A 22,729-nucleotide genomic window follows, 5' to 3' on the forward strand; every position below is an offset into this window, starting at 1 on the left:
CAAGGGGCTCCATCCACTCTGTGCTGAAGGAGGTGATCATCTAGGAGCCCCCCTGAAAACTGGCTTCTAAAGAACTGCCAAGCCTGCTTTCTCATCAGCAGGTCTGTGAGTCTGACTCATTATAATTAACATCATAGGGTTTGGGTTTTGGGATTTTTTTGTTTGTTTGTTTTTACCTCACTGTTTTTGTCTGTTAGAAATTATTCCAACAAAATAGAAAAGGTATAATATAATGTACATAAAACTTACTATCCTAACCATTTTTAAGTGTGCAGTTCAGTGGCATTAAGTGCATTCACATTATCACCCAACCATTACGACCATCCATCTCCAGAACTCTTCACCTCCCAAACCTAAAACTGTAACAATTAAACACTAACTCCCCATTCTCTCTTCCTCCCCAGCCCCTGGCAACCACCATTCTACTTCCTGTCTTTATGAATTTGACTACTCTAGGCAACTCATATAAGTCGAATCATATGGTATTTGTCTTTTTGTGATGGCTTTTTTTCACTTAGCATAATGCTTTCAGGTTTATTCATACTATAGCACATGTCAGAATTTCCTTCCTTTTTTAGAGCTGAATAATACTCCATTGGATAAACCAAAAAAATGTGGTATATTTTTTTTTTTTTTAAAATTTTTTATTTATTTATGATAGTCACACAGAGAGAGAGAGGGAGGCAGAGACACAGGCAGAGGGAGAAGCAGGCTCCATGCACCGGGAGCCTGATGTGGGATTCGATCCCGGGTCTCCAGGATCGCGCCCTGGGCCAAAGGCAGGCGCCAAACCGCTGCGCCACCCAGGGATCCCAAAAATGTGGTATATACTAACGTTCATTTGTTGATGGACACCTTGATGGCTTCTACCTTTTGGCCGTTGTGAATAATGCTGCTGTGGACATGGGCATGCAAATATGTATTTGGAGTCCCTCCTTCCCATTCTTTTGGGCATATATCCAGAAGTAGTATTGTTAGAGCATATGATAATTCTGTTTCACTTTTTTTTTTTTTTTGAGAAAGCCCCATGTTGTTTGCCACAGTGGTTGCATAATTTTACATTCCTACTAGCAATGCACAAGGTTCTGATTTCTTCACATCCTTGCCAACACTTGTTTTCTGCTTTTTTTTTTAACTTTTACTTTTTATAATAGTCATCCTAATGGGTATGAAGTGGTACTCACTGTGGTTTTGATTTGCATGGTCCCTAATGATTATATGTTGAACATCTTTCCATATGTTTATTGACCATTTGTAAATCTTTGGAGAATTTCTATTTGAGTCCTTTGTCCATTTTTGAACTGGGTTTTTGGTTGTTGTTGAGTTGCAGCATTCTTTATATAGTCTGAATATTAATCCCTTACAAGATATATGATTTACAAATATTTTCTGTGGGTGGTCTTTCCACACTGTTGATAGTGTCCTTTGATGCACAAGTTTTAAGTTTTAGTGAAATCCAATTTATCTATATTCACTTTTACTGACTGTGTTTTTGGTGTCATAGCTATAATTTATATTTTTAAAATAATTTTTAATTCAAATATTGGAGTCAAAATCCTCTCCATTTCTTAGTTGGGTAAAATATTACACAAAGAAACTATGGATTTACTCTATGGCTGAGAATCCATAATCTGGGTTTCCTTTAGCAACCCTCACTTGCCCTGCAAGATAAGGCAGGTACCTTGGTGAGAGCTGGAACAAGTCCCCAGGGATCCTGTAGTTTAATCAGCCCCTAAAATGAAATAAAAAGTGCTGTTTTTTTTTTTTTTTTTTTTTTGTCTTTTTCTTTGCTAGCCGTACAGGTTTCTTCCTGATGTTCAAAAGAAGAAGGCTCCTGAAACGGAAAGTCTAAGATACTTCTAGAATGTATTACCTTTTTATTTTTCTTTTTTTGTATTACCTTTTTCTAGAGCAGAATTCCCTCTTTCGAAAGAATCAATGGGTTGTTTACACCATGTTACCAAATTCTCGGGGGAGGAAATCCGAAAAGCTGCAACCACCGCCCAGGCCGAATTGTTTTGGTGTGCTAGAAAGCACATGGTAATCTTTCATTTCATCGTTGAGGAAGAAGTCTCTCTGCACCTCCCTCTCCACAGCTCCACCACTTAGTTTATGTTTTAAAGCAACAGGGCAGTGAATGGGGTCTGCTTGGGGGTGTGTGTGTGTGTGTGTGTGTGTGTGTAGGGTTCTAAAAGGAAAACAAACAAACAAACAAACACACCCCCACTGGGACAACATGATGGGCCACAAGGAAAGGAACTTAATGAGAAGCCACTCCATTGTCCAGCCTCCTTCAACATGATCAATGTCAGGCGCGGTGGCTGGAAGGGTGACTTTTCCAACCAAGGGGAGGAGCGTGTAGCGGATTTTTTTGAGCGCCGTCTTTTTGTCTTTTTGAAGGTTCGAGAGTTGTCAATCGTGCCCCGAGTCCTGTAGGGAGAGCCTCTCACGGTGACCCCGGGGTTATGGACAGCTCGCCCTGGGTGCCAGTGGGCGCGCTGCCTCTGGCGCGTTTTTCCTCCGGGGGGTCAGCAAGCGCACCTGGAAACTTGGAATCCCGAGGTGGTTCGCGCTTCGGTGTAATCTCCTACCCCTCCGGGCCCCCAGAGGCGTCTGGGGCAGGCAAACTCTCCGCCACCCCCGGGACCCTGCTGCTCCCCAGCCCCCTCACCCCACGCGCCAGGGAGTTAGGGGTCTGGTCTGGGAACGAGCTCAGCAACACCGCCTCTCGCGCACACCGCCGGGGAGACACTTTCTTCCCACCTCGTTCCGCCGTGGGTCGGCGGAGGAAAGGGGGTCCCCCTGGGCGGGCCACGGCGCGCGGAGGAGAGGCCGCGCGAGGGAGCCGCCGGGCAGGGGCGAGCGCGGGCCCGAGGGCGGGGCGGGCGCGGGAGGGCGCGAGGGGGCGTGGGCGCGGCGGCCCGCGCACCCCGGCGGGCCAGGGGGAGGGGCGCGGGCGGGAGCGGCGCCTCCCGCCCGGGGTGAGCGGCGCGCGCGGCAGCCCCGCGGCACAGAGCGCGGAGCGGGGAGCGCGGGCGGGCGGCGGCGGCGGCGGAGGCTCGGGGCGCGGACGGGTGGCGCGCGGCGCGGCTGCCATGGGCGCGCACTGACCGGCGGTTCAGCGCGAACTTCCTCGGCGGCGCGGAGCTCCCTGGCTGGCGGTGCGTCTCCTCGGTCACCATGAAAGGTAGGGCGGCGGCGGGCTGCGCGGGGCTGCGGGCTGCGCGGGGCTGCGGGGCGCGCGGGGGGGCTGCGGGGCGCGCCTGCGCGAACTTCCCCCGGGAGCTGGGCCGGGGCGGCCGCGGCGGGGTTGGTGCGTGCACGCGGGGGGCGCCCCCGGCCGCGGAGCTGGGCTGGCGGGAGACCGAGGTGGTCGGGGTTCGCGAGCGTGCGAGCAGTCCCCTCCCCATCGTGCCTCCGCAAAGTAGTTTGGAGTCCCCAGTCGTTGTTTACGGATTCCAGTTCCCAACTTTCTAATTGGAAAAACATGCCGAGGAGAGTGGAGGCATCCTCATTGCCTCCGGCCGGTTTTCGGCTCCGCGGCCCTCGCCGCTGCGCCCCGGGTCTTCCTCTCCCGGCGGGTGCGGTTTGCACGTCCGAGAAGTCGACGCGCCGCGGGCCGGGCGTTTGCTCCGGGGCTCGGGATGTTCTCCGGGCGCCCTCCCCACATCTGGCAGTGGTTAGGTGCCCGCGGAGTTCAGCTGGCCCGGAAAGGGCGCTTGGCATCTTTGTCCATCAGACCCACCGAGTGGAGAGAACCGCCCTCAGTTCCGCGTCCCTTGCACGTGCCCGCCCGTGGAGCTGGTGTGCCCACGTGTGTTCAGAGGTGACACAGGTCACGGCGTTGGCTGTCTGCTGGGCCGGTTTAGGGAAGTGGCCGATGTTACCGCACCTTTAAGCGGAATCACCGGGAGAAGGGCTTTGCAGGGCAGACATGGAGATGGGTCAGCAGAATTCTGATTTACATGTGCGATAAATAATTACAACAGAGGCATCAAAGGGAAGCGTCTAGGGATGGGCTGCAGTGGTGTTTACACAAGGTTCCAGTTTCTAGTCTTGTGCTAGGATAACCCGTTTCAGACCCCGCGCGGGCCGGGCTCGAGGGAGGGGGCTGGGTGCGAAATGCCATCTGACCGCGGCGACCAAATGTCCACCCGCCAGGGACCATGCCATGCGATCGCTTTGACTTGCTAGGACTGCTGTCCGAGGGAGGGGCCCCGGGAGCCCCACGCGTTTGGAAAGTCACTTTTGCCCCTGGGTTTCTGTGAAAGGAAGTTGTCGCTAAATTATCCGGAGTGGTAATGTCCTACCAGTTAGCTGCCCTTCCAGTAGTTTCCTCATCAGGAGACCCTAGGAAAGGCAGGGCCAGGTGAAGAGTGGCCGTCCCCAGAAGAGTAACAAAAGATGTGATACACTTTCCTGGCTAGGGAATTGCAAAAACCCAGTGGTGTGTGTTCCTTCTTTTTCCACTCAGTGTCTCTTCTCTCATTTACATTTTGGGAAGCACTCACTTTCCTTGGCTAGCACTGATGAAAGGATCCTCCCAGAAAGGAAAGAGTTCACATGCCTCACGTTACTTTGGGGCTCAGGTACCATCATTTTAGCCAGAGGTTAGTCTTCTCATTGCTGATCATTGCTGAGGCCAGTAGTTTGTTTGTTTTAAGGTTTTATTTATTTATTTATTCATGAGAGACCTGAGAGAGAGAGAGAGAGAGGGAGAGAGAGAGAGGCAGAGACACCAGCAGAGGGAGAAGCAGACTCCCTGCAGGGAGCCCGTGGTGGGACTCCTTCCCGGGTCCCCAGGATCACGCCCTGAGCTGAAGGCCAAGCTAAACCAACCACTGAGCCCCCCGGGCTGCCCTGAGGCCAGTAGTTTTTGAATTGTTGGAGAGCTAAGCTACCTGCTCACTCCATCAGCTCCTGTGTAGATTCCTGAACCCTGAAAACCTTGTATTTTTTGACTGAGTAAATGACCATTATTGCAATTTGGGTATTTTTCAGTATTAATTCAAATCTGCCATGGAAGACATGCCTGAAAGTCCTAAATGTGTATTTGTGACATTTAGTCTGCATTCTGGACCAGCTTGCAGACCCCCTGGAGAAGCCTCATTGCTTACCTTCTGTGATCCAGGCGCTGCCTACTGGCCCCACATACCTTCTGTCCCAGTGGGGGAGGAGCAGTAAGGGACTGGTGAATTCCAGAGTAGACTACTCACACTTTGAAGGTCACTTAAAAGGTAATATTCTGTAGGAATTTTGCTTACCAACTATTGCCATAAAGTTACATGCATTTATCTGGTTAGTGAAATGGGGAAGGAAGGGGACAGCAATCATTTTATAGTGTCTACTAAGTGCCAGCGACTGTGCTATACCCTGTATAAGCACTCTAACAGTTAATTTTCTCAACAACACTATGAGGTAGGTATTTTCACTCTACATTATAGGTGTGGAAACTGAGTCTAGAACAAATAAGAACTGGCAATCAGGACTGTGGTAGGCACTAAACACAAGCTTTGCCAGTTTCCCTGTGTTGCTTGGAAAGACCTAGGACACCAGTTATGATAACTTCCGGTGTAGACCAGAAGAAAAGTAAATAAATCTTAGACAACTGAGTGGCCAAGTAACCCACAGTTGGTGCAGCAGCCAGGAAGGGGGTGGATCTGAGAAATTGGACACAAGCCCTCTAAAGCCAAGCACAGAGTATATTTCTAGCCAAAGAGGAAAGCCGCCTTTACCAAGTAGAATTATTTTGACAATTTGCCATTAGGTAACCAACCCAAAGTTTTCTTTAACTAAATTAACTAATTTAGCTTAAGAAAGCCAACATTTCATTAGAACTTAATTTCCTTAAATAATAGAGGCCAATGACAAGCCTTGCAAATGCTTAAAGTATTAGCTTAAAACATTCTTTTTTTTTTTTCCAAGATTTTATTTATCTATTCATGAGAGACAGAGAGAGACAGAGAGATTGATTGAGGCAGAAACACAGGCAGAGGGAGAAGCATGCTCTTTGCAGGGAGCCTTATGTGGGACTCGAACCCAGGTCTCCAGGATCACGCCATGGGGCTGAAGGCAGCGCTAAACTGCACCACCCAGGCTGCCCTTAACTTAAAACATTCTTTAGACAAACAGAAAATTAGTGGACATCCTAGAAGTTGCAGAAGATTTTTTTGCCAAAGCAAAAATTTAACTTCTTCACGAGTCAGACACCTTTATAAGGTACCCATTTGACTTTGTAATTCTGATGTTTCAACCTGGATCATGGCCTGTGTAATAAACCTGGCTTTTGGAGTGTAATTCCGTATCTGCCATAAGCCACACAGCGCCACCTATCTGTTGCATTCAGCAAATATTTGTCTCTGATTTCCTCCCTCTCTGGAATCACAAGTACAAAAATAATGACATCATTATATATTTTCCAGAAAAGAATTACTTGCCTTGTTGCTGCAATACTTGCAGCCTTCCAAACTGATTAAAACATGAAGTTGGTTTTAATTTCCAATTAGCTGTGCCTCTCCACAAATCTCATGGTTTTGGATAAATATTCACATTTTTTCCTGAAGGAATCTAACTCCTCCAGAGTTAGGTGTGCCATTATTAAATCACATTTCTAGTTCTGAAAGTTGGGGATATTGGTAAGGTTTAAAGCAGCAGCACTTGTTGCCTGAGAGATGGCCAAAAACAACCATCAGCACACAGGACCACAGAGGTCCAAACCACTGTTCTAATTTAACACAGAGAAGAGATTGGTGCCATCAAAACATAGTATTCAGCTGCTTATTTTCATGTGCTTGCATATAAACATTTCTGAAATACTGTTGGCAATAATACTTTAAAAATGCACTGGTAAGCAGTCTACATCTATTGCTGGTTGTTTTTCTGGACTCGTGGACTCCTTGCTTTACCACTGTCTCTAAGATTTCTTGTCCTTAATTGTGACACATAAACAAGTGTGTGAGGGTGACTGCATTGAAAGCATCATGTTTTATGAAAGGGACTGGAAACAAAATGAGGCCTTTTTCCCTTCACTGATTGGAATTGGGGCTGGCCTTCCTTTGGAAGGTAAATTTACAATCTAATTATGCTTTTGACTTCTTCATTAGTTTGGGGAATCTTAACATTCTTAATCTGAGGTTTAATTATTGCTAAGTATAGATCTTTCCTGTGGTCTCCACAATTTCCCAAGATTGTTCCCATGTCCCCTCCCCTCTGCCTTTAACATTGCAGCTCATCCACTGATAATGGAGTGACTGGGAAAAGCTGGCAGATGATAACTTTTTTTTAAAAGATTTTATTTATTTATTCATGAGACACACACACACAGAGGCAGAGACACAGGCAGAGGGAGAAGCAGGCTCCTCATGGGGAACCCAATGTGGAACTCAATCCCGGGACACCAGGATCACGCCCTGGGCCAAAGGCAGGCACTAAACTGCTGAGCCACTCAGGGGTCCCCCAGATGATAACTCTTAAGCAATAGCATAACTAGGTGCCTGATTTTCTGAGTTAACACTTAAAATAGTATTTTATTTATTTTTTGAAGATTTTATTTATTTATTTGGGGGAGAGAGAGAGAGTGCCAGTGAGCAGAGGGAGAAGCAGATTCCTGGCTGAGCAGGGAGCCAGATGCCAGACTTAATCCTAGGACTCTGGGATCATGACCTAAGCAAAGGCAGATGCTTAACCGACTGAGCCACCCAGTTGCCCTATGCCAAAGTAAATCAAATGGCCCTCGAACTATGCATTTTCAGATGGGAAAATAGGTATTTAAATTTTATGATAGAAGAAAAGCATATTTCAGCTGGAGTAATGCAACATATGAGTAATCTCTCGGGGCAAATCTGACACGTGTCTCCCCGGAGGGGGGCAGGAGGGATGAGGTCTTGGGAGAGGAAGCCCAGAGCACAGCCTTCCTGTGGCAGCATGTATCTGTGGTGCTTTGGAACTTCAGCTGGTGAATCAGGGTGGGAATAATCAGGTGGGGGTGGGGGACAGGATTCTAGGTCTGGCAGGTAATCATCTGTGAAGAGAGTCTACCCCCCACCATGGGCCAGATTTGCCAGGCTGGTTCTGGCCTCTCCATCTTCTGCCATTCCAGAGTTCCTGTCTATGGCCTGGAGGCAGGGAACAGGGTCATGTGTTGGAAGATAAATGCCAGGGCTGAAGTTGATCTGTAAACCATGCTTTATGCTCACAAACAACTACTCAGGTGTGACTCATGCCCGCTTAATATGACCACTTATTATTTTTCTCTCTAATAATAGCTAACATTTATTGAGCATCTGCCAAGCCAACTGTTCTTATTTTCTCCATTTTACAAATAGGAAAACTTAGGCTCAGAGAAGTGCAGTTACTTATAAGGACACCAAGCTAGTCACTGGCAAAACTGGTGTTCACACTCAGTCTGACTCTGGAATTCACATGTTACACCTCTAGCTTAGACTCCTTCCTAGCCAAGTCTTTGTATTTCCATTCAATCAACCCATCTTTGTTATGTACCTACTGTGTGCTGAGTTCCACTAGATGCTAACTGAGCAACACAGAGAAGGTTCTGTCATCTGGACTCAGACCTATAATAACCTGGCATCAGAGATCTGAAGAAATTAATGTGCTCTTTCAGCCAGCCACTAGAGGAGCCTCTCTAGACAGAAACTTTTGCAAAGATGAAGAAAATTCCAGGCTCATTGCAGTATGTAGAGTTGATCTTTGGGAGGTTTTGCTTATGACTGATTAAATGATGTGAATGGCCTACTGAAGCTGGCAACTCTGAAAACAGCCTCTGCACTACAGTCTTGCTGACAGGTTTGCCATGAGGTTTGTCATGAGGTAATGAACATTGTCAGAAGTGCCATTTTCAAGAATAGACTATAACCAACAGTATATGATCAGTTAGAAAAATAAAAATAAAACAGTAGTAGTAGGAGTAGGAATAAACATTTTGAGGAAGGGATAGGGAAAGATAGACATTCTTCATAGAATATATTTCACTCTTTACTGCTGACAACAGTTTCTAACCACACCAATGAAGCTCAAGGGAAGTAACTTTTCAATCAGGCAGTGATTTGATTTCTGTTTAATTGAATGATATTTGAAGAGCGCAGACCAATACAGGACCTTGCAGCGATCTTGCTGATTGCTTAAGGGACCTTTGTAATTAATATGGCGGTGAAAGGTAATGCAAACAGAAGTTAGTAGTCCCAAATTAAGCTGCCAAAGAGCTAGCCCCTGAATTTATCATGCATATTCAATCAGTACTCTTTAGAACATAAAGGAAATGTGTTTTTCCACGTGGGAGAAATTTTTAAAATTGAGTAACTTTATTGGATTTGGATTTATTAAATATGACTCCTTTATGCTTCCTAAATGGTTTGGGAACCAGTATCAGTATCACATGAGGTCATATTCACTAGCTTGAGAGATTGGACATTTGACATTCTGCCTAACTTGTCTTTGGGTTTTGTGGAAGTACTTGCACTTCTTTGGACCTAAGTCACTTCCTTACAATATAAAATGTTAGGGCAGCCTGGGTGGCTCAGCGGTTTAGCACCGCCTTCGGCCTGAGGCCTGATCCTGGAGACCCGGGATCGAGTCCCGCGTCAGGCTTCCTGCATGGCGCCTGCTTCTCCCTCTGCTTGTGTCTCTGCCTCTCTGTCTCTTTCTCTCTGCGTCTCTCATGAATAAATAAATAAAAAACTTTAAAAAAATAATAAAATGTTAGAAAAACTAGATGATATTTATGTAACTTATTCACAGGCAAAATAGTCCACTTTTATAATTGATAATACATACTTTAATTTTACATTTCATAAAATGTAATTATACATAGTGATCCCCCGAGCTGAACCTGATAATTTTAGTGTGGTGGCCAGGAGTATGGGCTGTGAAACCAGAGGGCCTGGTAACCACATGCAAATTACCTAACCTCCCCTGGGGGGCCTGGCTTCCTCATTTGTCAACTGGGGAATAGTAATGGCATCTACCCAATTCCAGTTTTGCTTGCTTGTTTGTTGTTTAGAGGATTAAATAGGTTAGTATAGATCAGTTGTTTAGAATGCTGTCTAGTATGTAATAAAAACTCAAGAATTAGTTTTCGTTATTTTAATACTGTGTTCATTTCATTAGTTTTCATTTCATTTTAGTTATTTTAATACTGTGTAATTGTAACCTGCTGCTTCCTCCAGGCAGTAATATAATTGCCAGTTATGAACCATTTAAATTAATTGAGTGATACAATATATACCATGAAGAATAGAGTTCAGCTTTGAAAAGAAAGTAATTTTCAAATTACAAATGTGTTAAAACTGACCTCAGGGATAGGAGGAGCTGTGCTCCTCTGTATAAACAGTGCTCACATTGGTCTACCTCTAGCTGTTCTCTTTGTGTTCTTGTCATCATTGTAATGTAGTAAAAGAAAACAAAACAAAACAAAACAAAACAAAACAAAAAAACCCAGCCCTACTAAAAATACAGGGCCCATGTTTATAGTGAGTTTATAATTCTAGCAAAATCATACAATTTTCTTATTTACGACAGTGGTAGAAAATGGATTTAATATTTGTAAATACATTTGATTTGCTAAGAGCACTACTTTTCCTGGAACACCGTTATTCAGGTGCCTACTGAAAATGATCTAATATTTTGGAGGATTTGTATCTCAAATCCAGTGTCCAGTTTTATCCAGTAAAAACATGATATCAAAGAATGAAAACATAAAACAGATTTGTCTCTAAAGAAGAATTAGGGCAGAGGTATGTGTGTGTATATATATATATATTTTTTTTTAAACTGTATGAGATTATGTCTTTCATTACTAGTGTTGGTTACCCATTAAAATGTCATATTTTCATTTTATTTATTTAGGCCACCAAATCCTAACTAAGCTTTCATTTGTTCTTTATTTAATATGTTATTTAAGTATATTTAAATATTCTTAATATTAAATATATTCAAATATTAGTTTAGTATATTATTGAGATATATTTAAATGTTTAGTATGTATATAGCCTGTTCTCAAGGAGCTTGCAGTCTGGTGGGCACGGTAAGGCTTATGCATAAACTAATCTAAGGTAAAATGTGAAGTGTCCTATTTGAGATTCAGATAAATGTTGCCAGAGGACACAGGAGGAAAGGGCAACCTGGCTGAAGATAGGGATGTTTTTGTTTTGAGGGACAATGCAACCTGATTCATTATCTTGAATCAGAGTTCATATTTCAGATTGCATTAATCTAATTGTAACTGAAGAGGCAGATGGTGCATCTGGGCACCCCAAAACCTTGAAGTATGACATTGTAGTGTGGGAAGTAAGAGAAAATTGAAGTTTTCTCAAACTTTGTCTTCTGAGCTCAATGTTGATCTATCATTTATAATTCATTATAATGTATTACTTTGGCATAATTGTTTGGATAACCTAAAGTTAAATGATTTCAAAACAAAACAGATTATTGAGTTATTTATTTGGGGAAGGGTAACAAAGAGTAGTTATTTTTTTGTCAGCCTCCAGAGAAATGGATAGCATTCTTTTTTCTTGACAAATGACCCATGTATGTGAGGCCCTTCCAGAGCCCTTATAAAATTTGAGGCAGTGATTCATTTTTCTCTGGACTTTCTTATTCTTAACCTGACCAATGTGATTGGATGAGGGGGTCCTTCATAAAACAAAGGGAAGCATGCCCTATCCCCTGTAGTTACCCATGAATGGTTGATGTGGCGATCAAGGTTTTAAGTATCTTATTTATTTCTTTTTAAGTTGTTGAAGTTGGCTCCTGGGGGAAATCTGATTTAGCCCCCACTACCAATTTAGTGGTAAAAGTAACAAAAAAAATCACTTCGATTTTGTTGGACTATAAAGGAAGGAAAAAGGAATTATTATCTCTCTTTACCCTTCAGGTAAGTATCTGCTGTTTTTACAAGCTTCAGAATTATAAGTTGTGCCAGAAATTGGGATCATTTTATGTGTACAATATTGACTTTAAAAAACAAAACAAAACAACTTATGCCATTGAACCAAAAAGTGATCCCATTGTTGCAAAACATAAGATGTGAAAAGCAGCTGAGTAATCGAAATAAATCTTTGTAATATTTGGAATAATTTACAAGTACTTAAATTCATACAAATTCCTTTATCCATTTGGGATGGGGTAGGAGGAGGCCTAGAAGGCAGATCTAATACCCCATCAAAATTATCCTGAACCTCGGTGTTTTACTACTCTGCACTGAGCTCATTCACTTGCAGAATACCTAGCAACTATGGCCCAGAAATGCCAACAGGGCAAAGCAAACTATGCAAGGGGCCACATAAGGTTTTATATTTATGAAGCTAAGAAGTCAGGGCAGATAGCACCAGTTCGGCTCGTAGGGCTAAATCAAGGTTAGAGAATGTCTGTCTTCAGTTTTTATAGCTCAAATTCATTAGATAAATCTTTTTCAGTATCAAATAGATACTTTAGTGCCAGTCAGCTACAGCCCAAAGTGAACCCACCCCAAGTATTACTCTTGCTAATCAAACTTCCCTGCTGTTGTTCTCTCCAGAGGCTCACTTCAGACTGGAGCTTTTTTTGTTGTTGTGTTTTTGTTTTTGTTTTGAAACTCAATCATTGGGGCACCTGGGTGGCTAGGTCAGTTGTGTGTCTGACTCTTGATTTTGGTTCAGGTCATGGTCTCTGGATCGTGGGATTGAGCCCGCACTGGGCTCCGCACTCAGCATGGAGTCGTCTTAGGATTCTCTCCCTCTCCCCCAGCTCGCTCTCTCTCATTCTCAAAAAATAAAAACATAAAAAAGAAACTCAATCATTAAAATAGCTCCTACCCCAACCTGAAGCTATGCTGTATTTCATGAACATTCAAGTTCTGTGGTACATATTTTGTTCCTTAAAGCAGAGTAGCTGCTGTTGCCACCTCTACCCCCCATACTTAAAAAGAACCCTCATATATCTATTAAGCACCCAGTATGTGCTGAGTGTTTCCCACGTATTGGTTCACTTTTGCCTCCCAGCAATGTGTGAGGAAATAGTGGTCCCATCTTACGGAGGAATGAGAGGCAGCCCTGAGTTTATGTTGCCAGAATGAGGTGTAGGCAGTGTTCAAACTCAAGTCTTAACAATTTGAAAGCCCAAGCTTTACCAGTGCATCAATCTAGCTTTAAGAGAAGAGTCCTCCAGCACAGTAGTACAGCAGTGTCTAAGGGGTTGTCCAAAGTCCTCTGCACCCCAGGTGACACTCTGTGGAGACCATGTTTCCCACAGATTAGTAACTCCATGAAAGCACCTCCATGTAGCCCTGGCCAGTGGAGGGTGACTGTAGTTCTCAGGGGTCCAGATGGCACTGGGTATTTGGCTCCAGGGGTGCAGGGGCACTTTCTCCTTTCCTCACCACTCAGACTTACTATAATTGGTGGTGGTGGTGGTGATGGTGGTGGGAACTCAGGGGGACAGCTTGCAGGAATGCTCCCAGCAGAGCATGTCTACCAGCTGGTTTGGAAGCAGTTAAACATTTTTTTTTTTTTTATAAATTTTTATTTATATATGATAGTCTCACAGAGAGAGAGAGAGGCAGAGACACAGGCAGAGGGAGAAGCAGGCTCCATGCACCGGGAGCCCGACGTGGGATTCGATCCCGGGTCTTCCAGGATCGCGCCCTGGGCCAAAGGCAGGCGCCAAAGCGCTGCACCACCCAGGGATCCCCAGTTAAACATTTTAACAACCAATGGGACAGTACTATTTTGTTCTAACAATGATGGATGACTTTGCAAGACCTGGGACCGCATTGAGGTGGAAACAGCACAGAGCGCCGATGGACACACATGTGGACAGCATCACCAAACCCAGCTTGAAAAAGAAGTCTGAGTTCAGCCTAGCCTCTGTCCACGGTCCTTCAGCCTGGCTCCTAAAAAAGTCTGAACTTGTTCTGTTCAATTTGGCATTTGCCAGAACCTACTCTGTGCCAGGGATTTAAAGCTGCAAGCCCAAACTTCGTATTCTCTTGCTTCGGGCTGAACTCTTCATGCTGGCTCTTTGAGGCAGGGTGCACCTTGGACCTTTAGACCTTTTCCTGGTCATCAGCATCTGTAGGACATGCACATTTTCATTTTTGTCTACCTGACTTTTATCTTCCACCCACATTCCCTTGTTTTGTTTGTTTTATTATTTTTTTTTATCAAAGACAGAGATGTACATAGTTTAAGGAGTCAAATAATATTTATTATGAATGAGATTTATTATGAAAAACAGCAGTTTCCTGCCCGGCCCACTTTCGTTTCATCATTTTCCAGTACCCGGAGGCAACCTCTTAGGAACATTTTTAGCATTTTCTTTTGGCATTTACTTTCTTGCAGTTATCTACTGATGCCTAACAAACCATCCCCAAACCCTGCAGCTTAAAACAACAGTTGTTTATTCAAGATTCTGTGATTCGGGCTGGCCTCTGCTTCCCGAGGTGTTGGCCAGGCCAGCCAGCCTCAGCCCTACGGCTGGGCATCAGCGGGGCTGCTGGAATGGCTTCCTTCCCATCATTGTCTCTCATCCTCCAGAGATCTCTCTTCTGGGGGCCTCCAGTCTGGCATGGTAGTCAGACATTTGACATGGTACTGGCTGTGAGGAGGGTGAAAACAGAAGCTGAAAGGCATCTCATGCCTGGTTCCTGAGGTCACCCACTGCCACTTCTGGCAAATTCCATCAGCCAAAGCAAGTCATAGGGTCTTCCCAGAGTCAAGAGAGTGGAAATGGACTTGCACATGGAGAGATTTGGAAAGAATTGTTGGTAGCCCTTTATGTAGACAGTCTTCCTCAGCTCCTCATCTTTAGTGACATGCTTAAGGTACTTCCTCCTCTTCTTATTCCTGTTATTACTACCATTATTTTGAGTTTAGGCATCATATACTGACTTCCCTTTATAGCAGATAAGGATTTAGTTCTTTACCCTTCATTTCCGCCTTCTGTTGCAGATCGTCCCAATATAGTCACATCACAATCTTGATTAAATCTGTTCAGTGTTGGTATGACTATAATGGTATAAATGCTCTTCACAGCTGACTCTTATTTCTTTCTTGCATAACTTCTCTTCCTCTGGAGTTAATAATCCTCTTGCTATTTTGTTTGGTTAGCTTCCCATGCATGTATACATCATCATTCATCCCAGAGTCTCTTCCACTCTCCTAAATCTCTACACATATGTTCACCTGTAGGAGATATTCTCTCATCTCCATCTTTTTAAGAAATCCTCCGTGGAACCTTCTGACCTCCTCAGGGTTAGGGTTAGATTAGGGTGTATACACGTGTGCATGTATACGGATACACATACACATCTTTATGGGTTCGTTCCTAATTTTAGTGGAATGCATTCTTTAATAATGTCTTGAGGAAAGTGTGCATGAGGGGTTTTGGGGGGATCTGTAGGTCTGAAGAGATCTTTATGTTACCTACTCATTCATTCGAGAGATTTCTGTGTAGGAAATAATTTAGCCTTAGAATTTTGAAGGCACTGATCTATTTTCTTTTAGTTTTGCTGTTGAGATGTGAGGTCATTCTTTTTTGTCTTTTCCTTGTAAGTAACATCTCTCTCCCTTTTTTTTCTTTTCCCCTGTCTGGAAGCTGTAGGATTTTCTTTTTGTCCTCAGTGTTCTGAAATTTTGTAGTGGTGTGCCTTGGAGCAGATCTCTTTCCCTTGTGCTGGGAAGTAATGGGCCCTTTTGCTCTAGAGACTGCTATCCTTCAGTACTGAAAAACGTTCATTTTTCCTCCAGTGGTTCTCTGCCTCTGTTCTTTTACCAGAAACACCTGTTCATTGAACATTGGACCCACTGAATTGATTCTCTGAATATTTTTTGTCTTTACTTTTTTCTATTTATTTTCTTTTTTCTCCCTACTCTGGGAATATTTCAGTTCTATTTCCCAACCCTTCTATTAAGTTTTTATTTTTGTGAGCATACATTTCATTTCTGAGAGCTTTTCCTTCTTTTTCTTTATGGTTCTATAATTATATCATCCTGTTCTTATTTTATGGGTGCATTGTCTTATCTCTCTAAGGATATTAGTGGTAGATTTAAAAGAAAAATTATCATGTCACATGATACGTATTTCCTCCAAATTTCTTTATCTGGTTTCTTTATTTGCATTTTTGTCTTTTCATATCAGAGGTTGTGTCAGATATCTGGTGTCTTCTTGTCTGTAGGAGCAGGATATTAAAGGTTAATTAGAACCCCTCTGTTTGAGTGGGATTTTGGAACTGTGGCTGTCACTCGAGACTGAACTGGCTGGGCTATTCCACTGGGGACCTCCCAAAATCAGAATCATTCTTTGTTTTTCTCTTAACTGGCCAGATTTCCCAGGAAGAGCTGTCCAGGCTTTGGCCTAAAGGGTATAGGCCAGCTGACTGATTGGGGGAGAGGACATTCAGTAGATACACTTTCTGTTTTCCCCTGATTCCACTGCAGTCCCCTCATCTCGGCCATTCCCAGTGTCCCCTAGACAAGAGATCTTTTGGTTTTTTACTTTTCTGAATTGGGGGAGAGGACATTCAGTAGATACACTTTCTGTTTTCCCCTGATTCCACTGCAGTCCCCTCATCTCGGCCATTCCCAGTGTCCCCTAGACAAGAGATCTTTTGGCTTTTTACTTTTCTGAATAGTAAATCTTAGACCTTCTGCCATAGTTGGGAAGGGCCAGTGACCTAGATTGGTGGGGGGACTTGGGAGGTCCAGCTGCTTCCCCCCCACCACATATCACACAAACTATTCAAAGTGTATAAGTCAGTGGGTTTTTTGGTTTTATTTTGGTATATTCACAGGTTTGACAACCATCATTACAGTCAATTTTAGAACATTTTTGTCACCCCCAAAAGAAATCCTATGCCCATTAGCAGTCACTCCCATTTCCTCCCCACCAAAAAACCTCCAGCCCCATAACCTTTCACCTGCTTTCCAACTCCATGAGTTTGTCTAGCGTAGACATTCAATTTCATAGATAGAGTCATACAATATGCAGTCTTTCACGACTGGCTTCTGTTACTTAAATGTTCTCAAGATCATCCCTGTTATAGTGTGTGTCAGTGCCTCATTCCTTTTTATCATTGAATAATCCCCCATTGTATGGATCTGCGCTAATTTATCCACTCATCGTTTTGTGGACATTCAGGTTGTTTCTACATTTCTCTGTTATGACTAATGCTGTGACAAACGTTTGCGTGCAAGTTTTTGCGTGGACCTGTGTTGCCATTTCTCTTGGGTGTGTGCCTAGAGTGGAATGGCTGGATCATACAGTGTCTCTCTGCTTAATATTTTGAAGAACTGCCAGACCATTTTCTAAAGTGGCTGTACCATGTCGCTTTCTCACCACTAGCATATAAGGGTTATGGTTTCTGCACATCCTCACCAACATTTATTATCTTTTTGGTTATAGTCAGCTGCTTCTTTAATGTATGTTCATTCTGTCCTCCTATTTGAGCATTACCTTGATTCTCCTTCAGGAGTGACCTGTGCCCCAAATTCCTTAGCCCTTCCAGGATTCTGTGGTGTAAAGCATTGCATCTTAGCTTTTCTGCTGCTAGCCCAGGGTTTGGTTTCTTGGGTCTGGAGGGTCAGTGACCACCATAGTGTGGAAGTCAATGGCCTGCCCGTATTTGGGTCTTTGTCTATTCATAAGCTGCAAGACCTGGGGTCAAGTTACGACCTGAACTTTAATTTTCTCATCTGTAAAACAGAAACATAATGAATGGAAAGTACCTGACATATAGGAAGTATTAACTAAATATTAGTTCTCTTATCTTCCTCAAACATCTTTTTTCAAAAAGAAAAAGATTTGATCTCTTTCCATCAGGAATTCATCATCTGGCAGTAGAGATAGACACATGTATAAGTCTAATCAACTTAATTTTCAACGACTACTGAGCATCTATAATATGCCATCAATGTACTAGTTGCTGAGGATGCAACATGGCAAGTTTCCTGTTTTCTATCTGGTGGCGTTAAGAACTAGGAACTGGAATATGGGGCAGACAGAGGCAAGTGCTGTCACATGGACACAAAGGGAGTATAGGGGAAGAAGGGGTGAATTCTAACCACAGGGCATCACACACTTGATCCTCAAATTGATTGGAGCATCTTCCCTTGAACTCATGGTACTCTGAAATAGCGAGGCTCAAAGAATCAATCAGCAACAGAAATCTCTTCAGCGTTCTCAATCATGAAACCTCTGGCCAGGGTGGTTCTGTGCCAGATACCAAGGAAGGTAAGAATAAATAAATAAATAGAAATCACATTTCAAAACAGGCAAGCATTGAACACCAATAAAAAATTAATTTATTATTTAAAAAAAACCAGGCAAGCAAAAGACAATATAGCCCATAGATATTGAAACAAAAATGCTGAAGTACAGCTGTGGAAGCCTAGAACGTATATGCCTATAGATATAAATCTCAAATTATTTTAAACTTGTTTTATTATTTTGTATGTTAAAGTTGTGTCTCCCCTGCTGGCAAACTGCTGCCATAAGCAGGAATCAAGTTAGGACCTCTGTAGGTAAGAACTTAGAGGCCTTACATCTGAGCCACATTCTTGCTTGTGTAGGGGTGTATGTAGCAGCTGTGTGGCTTAGATGGTATGAGAGACAGGTTTTGAAAAGTGGCAAGTTGCTAGGGTGACTGGATATCCTCTAGGGAGAATATTGCTGAGATTATCGAGTCTACAGGCCCTCAGTTCTATGAAGATGGTCTGGGATGCACTTAGCTTGGGTCTGTGAGGGCGTGAGGGAAAGGTTTTGAGAACAGAATACAACACCACATATCATGTCAGGCTTATTTGTCCTCAAACCCATCTGTCTGCCATGGTGGGCCAAACTGTAGTCTTTTGCCCTCTAAAATGTTCTAAATTAGGAGCACCTCTCCTCTTCGGTCCTGGGGCTCGTGTAGCCTAATATGGGTTGTCCCCACAGAACCATCGGCCCTGGCCTCTTTCTCTTCCTCTGGCTCCATTACCAGCTTGAATGGTCTGTTTGTTGGCTGCGAAGCTGGGAGAACGTGGCAGTGGGGTCTGGGGGCCAGCTGCACAAGTGAATGGTAGGCAAGTGTTACCTGGCCAACTTCCCCCTGCTTTCAAGGATAGGAGAAGAGAATTATAAGGTCAACTGGTGAAAACATGGAGTAAAACAAAGTTAAGCAAGTTTTTTTTTTCTCTTTCTTTTTTTAAGATATTATTTATTTATTCATGAGACACACACACAGAGGCAGTGACATAGGCAGAGGGAGAAGCAGGCTCCCTGCGGAGAACCTGATGTGGGACTCGATCCCAGGATCCGGGGATCATGCCCTGAGCCAAAGGCAGATGCTCAACCACTGAGCCACCCAAGCACCCGTTTTTTTTCCTCTTTCTATGAGTCCTTCTCAGATCTCTGAGAGTTCAGAAACCATTTTAAATTGCCAAGAAAGGGCTATAGTATGCCATGTTTCCCAAATTCTCTTTTGTCCTCCAGAGGAAAAACATTAAGATTCATTTAAGATACTTCTCTGTTGACACCTTCCCTGATCATCCGAGGGAGATGTTACTTATACCCCTCAGGGCTCATGATTTTCTAGTTGTAGAGTTGGAGGAGACAAAAGTTCATATTCTTTCAGCAGCCGCTGTAAGAATCCTGATCCTTTTGGGATGAGGCTTAAGACAAGAAGCAGGAGATCCTCAAGTCTTACTAGGGTCACCTGGAAGGCCTTTGTTCTCTGATGGGTTTGAGTATGTTAATTTAGAGACAGAGCTGAATTGCTTTAATAACAAAAATATGAGACATTTGAAGTTCCCAGGGAAATTTCAGGAAGGAGACAGGAGTCAGTTAGACTAAATGCTGCATGGGAAAAAGATCAGAAAGGAAAAAGAAAACAAACAAACAAACTAATGGTAGGCCTGCTGAAAAGGAGCTTTTGGGGGGGAGAACAGAAATGTCTAAGGGGGAAATTGTAAGCTGTTTGCCATCAGCTTAACACAAACCACTCTTATTTCCACTGTGGGATCCTTGGTGATGCCTCCTTGGTTCACGGCGTGTGTGTGTGTGTGTGTGTGTGTGTGTGTGTGTGTGTGTGTGTGAGAATAGTTCCTTCTGCAGATGTGGGTGGTGGTGGAGAGGCTGGAGCTGGCAGGGAAGCTGGTGTCTGGGTGGCACCATTACCCCTGTCCATGTTGCATCCACTCCACTAGCCTTTAAATGTGTATTTATTGAATGAATGGATAATAAGTAAGTGCATGGATTTCTAAGCTGAAGCAGCAGATAAGGGTTTCTCATTAACTGAGACTAGACCAAGCTTCTCAGCCCCTAATGTGATAGGATTACTTAGGAAAGCTGGCACAGAGGAGCTTAATATGTGTTTGTGGAATGAACCAGTCACCGAGGGACTGAGAAAGGTACTGTTGTCTGGGTCGTAAGCATGTTGTTCCATGTAGAAAGGACCAAAGCCTTAATCTTTGACATAAGAGACTGCTCTAATTGTGAAGGCCTGGCCTCCTACATTCCCAGAAAGATCCCTGCCCTGTTTTTCGAATGAGGAAACAATGGAGAAATACAGAGCTATCACACTTCCCCATTCTCTGCTGGAAGTAATTGCTCACTCACTAGTGTACTCCTAGCACTTCATAACGATCTAGTCCTTCAAGGTCTACCTTTGTTATAGATATCATGCCTGTTGAGTTTTTCCATGGTTCAGATATATCCAGGTCCTGCATCCCATTTGGGGTCTGAAAAAGATGATCACGGAGGCTTTATTTTCCTCTCCTTGCCTCCCTTCCTTCTTTGAAAGCCTGTCAACTCTTTGAACGAAGGGACCATGTCTCACTCATTTCTGAAGCCCACTGCCTGGCAATCTCTGGTCCAGAGTGAGTGCCAAACAAGTGCTTTTGTACTGAACTGCACATGGGGAGAGAGCTGAGTGCTGATGCGGTAATGGTGACCAGCTCGAGGTTAACTGATTAGGGCTCCCTGGAAAGGCCTAGTTTCGACACTTTTACTTGTGATCAGAAGTTGCACAAGAAATCACCAGCCCCACAGCTGGCAGACTGTAAAATAGGTTCTTTATCAATGTGGTAAAGAATCACATCGCATTTATCTTGCGGGGAGGGGGTTGGTGGATTTAGACCTCTTGGTAGAAGGCTTTGCTGACCTATTTCTTTTGTGTCTAGGAGGGCCTACATTTAGGAATTCCCACAAGGCTGTTTTTCGAAAATGTATTTACTGGGAAACCATCTGTGGGTCCCAGTTATCCAATGGAAAGGGAGTGGGGAAGGATTATGGTTGTCAACTGCAGAAGCCATGCTGGGCTCCTGAGATGCCACATTTAGTGGAATACATGAGCCCAAACCTGGGACCTGAGAGAGAGGGATTTAGGCTCAGGTATGTGAAGGTAATATAACCCTGTGGACAGCTGGTTATCCAGTTATCATTCAACAGGATTTATTTCACCCCTGCTTTGTGGCAGGCACCATTCCAGGCACAGGGGATTCTCTCAGGAAACAAAACAGAAAAAGTGTGTGCTCAGACAATGCATGACCACACATCACACACACACACACAAGGATGGTATTGGAGAGTAATATTAAAATACGATGGGGTAACAGGGAATGGCCAGGTTGTGGTCCAGAAAGGCATCTGCAACTGAGACCTGAATTAGCAGGAGTCTCCTCAAGAACGGGAGGAAGAGCATTCCAGCCAGAGGGAACAGCCAGTGCAGGGACTATGGTCTTTCTCAGGAAGCATGACATGTTCCAGGAGCAGAAGGACCAGTGTGGGCAAAGGGGAGGGTAGAGCAGGTGGAGATCACAGCTGTCGAATCCCTCACTGACCCTGAACTTCTGGGCCTCACAGGGTTAACACTGTGTCTTTTCTTCTCCCACAGACGACTTTGCAGAGGAGGAGGAGGTGCAGTCCTTCGGTTACAAGAGGTTTGGTGAGTTCTAGAAAAGCTCTTTTCCTTCTCTCTGCTTGATTGAGATGTGATAACAGGCCATTACTGGACCTTCAGCACACACAGATATGTGTGGTTCTGAGGCCCAGTTATGGTTGGAAATTGAGTTTCTGTGTAACAGGTGATGATTTCTTAAAACACTAAGGGTAATGGAACAGGAGCTGTGCCCGGGCACAAGAAGTAGTGGGATGCTCATTGGGTTCACTGGATGCAAACAGAATGGTTTAATAGGCAAGGCAAATCTGTGACAAGACAGGAGCAAAAATACACAAGACTTCTCTATTTTGATATTTGGAAAACATCTTTGCCCTTTTATCTCAAGCCTCTTGTTCATAACTTAATGGATAAATGAGAGGAAGACTTTCTCCAGGAACCCAGCTAGACACAGGTGCCCTGTGATAGGCTAGATAGTGGCTCACAGAGAGATTCGTGTCCTAATCACTGGAACTTGAATGTTACCTTATATGGCAAAAGGTGCTTTGCATATGTGATTAAATTGAAGATCTTGAGATGAGGAGAGTATCCTGGGTTATCTGGGTGGACTCTAAGCCCTGTCAGCGTGTTCTCATGGGAGGCAGGGAGAGGGTTATTTGACAACTGAGAGGAGAAGGTGGTGTGCTGGTTGAAGCCGACTGGAATGATGTGCTCTGAAGATGGAGGAAGGGGCCGCAAGCCAAGGAATACAGGTGGTCACTAGAAGCTGAAAAAGGCAAGGAAGTGGATTTTCTGGTCAGAGCCTCCAGAGTGAGCACAGCCCTGCCAACATCTTGATTTCAGCCAACTGGAGTTGATTTCAGACTT

The 22,729-nt window shown here is 44.0% G+C and overlaps 1 protein-coding gene across 1 annotated transcript in view; it reads left to right on the forward strand.

Annotated features, from left to right (window-relative positions):
* Window positions 1-3,044: 3,044 nt before the first annotated feature.
* The window catches only part of COLEC12 (collectin subfamily member 12), a 181,709-nt gene continuing 162,024 nt past the window's right edge, over window positions 3,045-22,729 (forward strand). The window contains exons 1-2 of the mRNA XM_077900205.1: window positions 3,045-3,187; window positions 21,860-21,910. Of these exons, the coding sequence (XP_077756331.1) occupies window positions 3,181-3,187; window positions 21,860-21,910 (58 nt within the window). The 5' untranslated portion in view covers window positions 3,045-3,180. The remainder of the gene's footprint in view (window positions 3,188-21,859; window positions 21,911-22,729) is intronic.

The sequence above is a fragment of the Canis aureus genome, chromosome 6, assembly GCF_053574225.1.
Source record: "Canis aureus isolate CA01 chromosome 6, VMU_Caureus_v.1.0, whole genome shotgun sequence".
Lineage (NCBI taxonomy): Eukaryota > Metazoa > Chordata > Mammalia > Carnivora > Canidae > Canis > Canis aureus.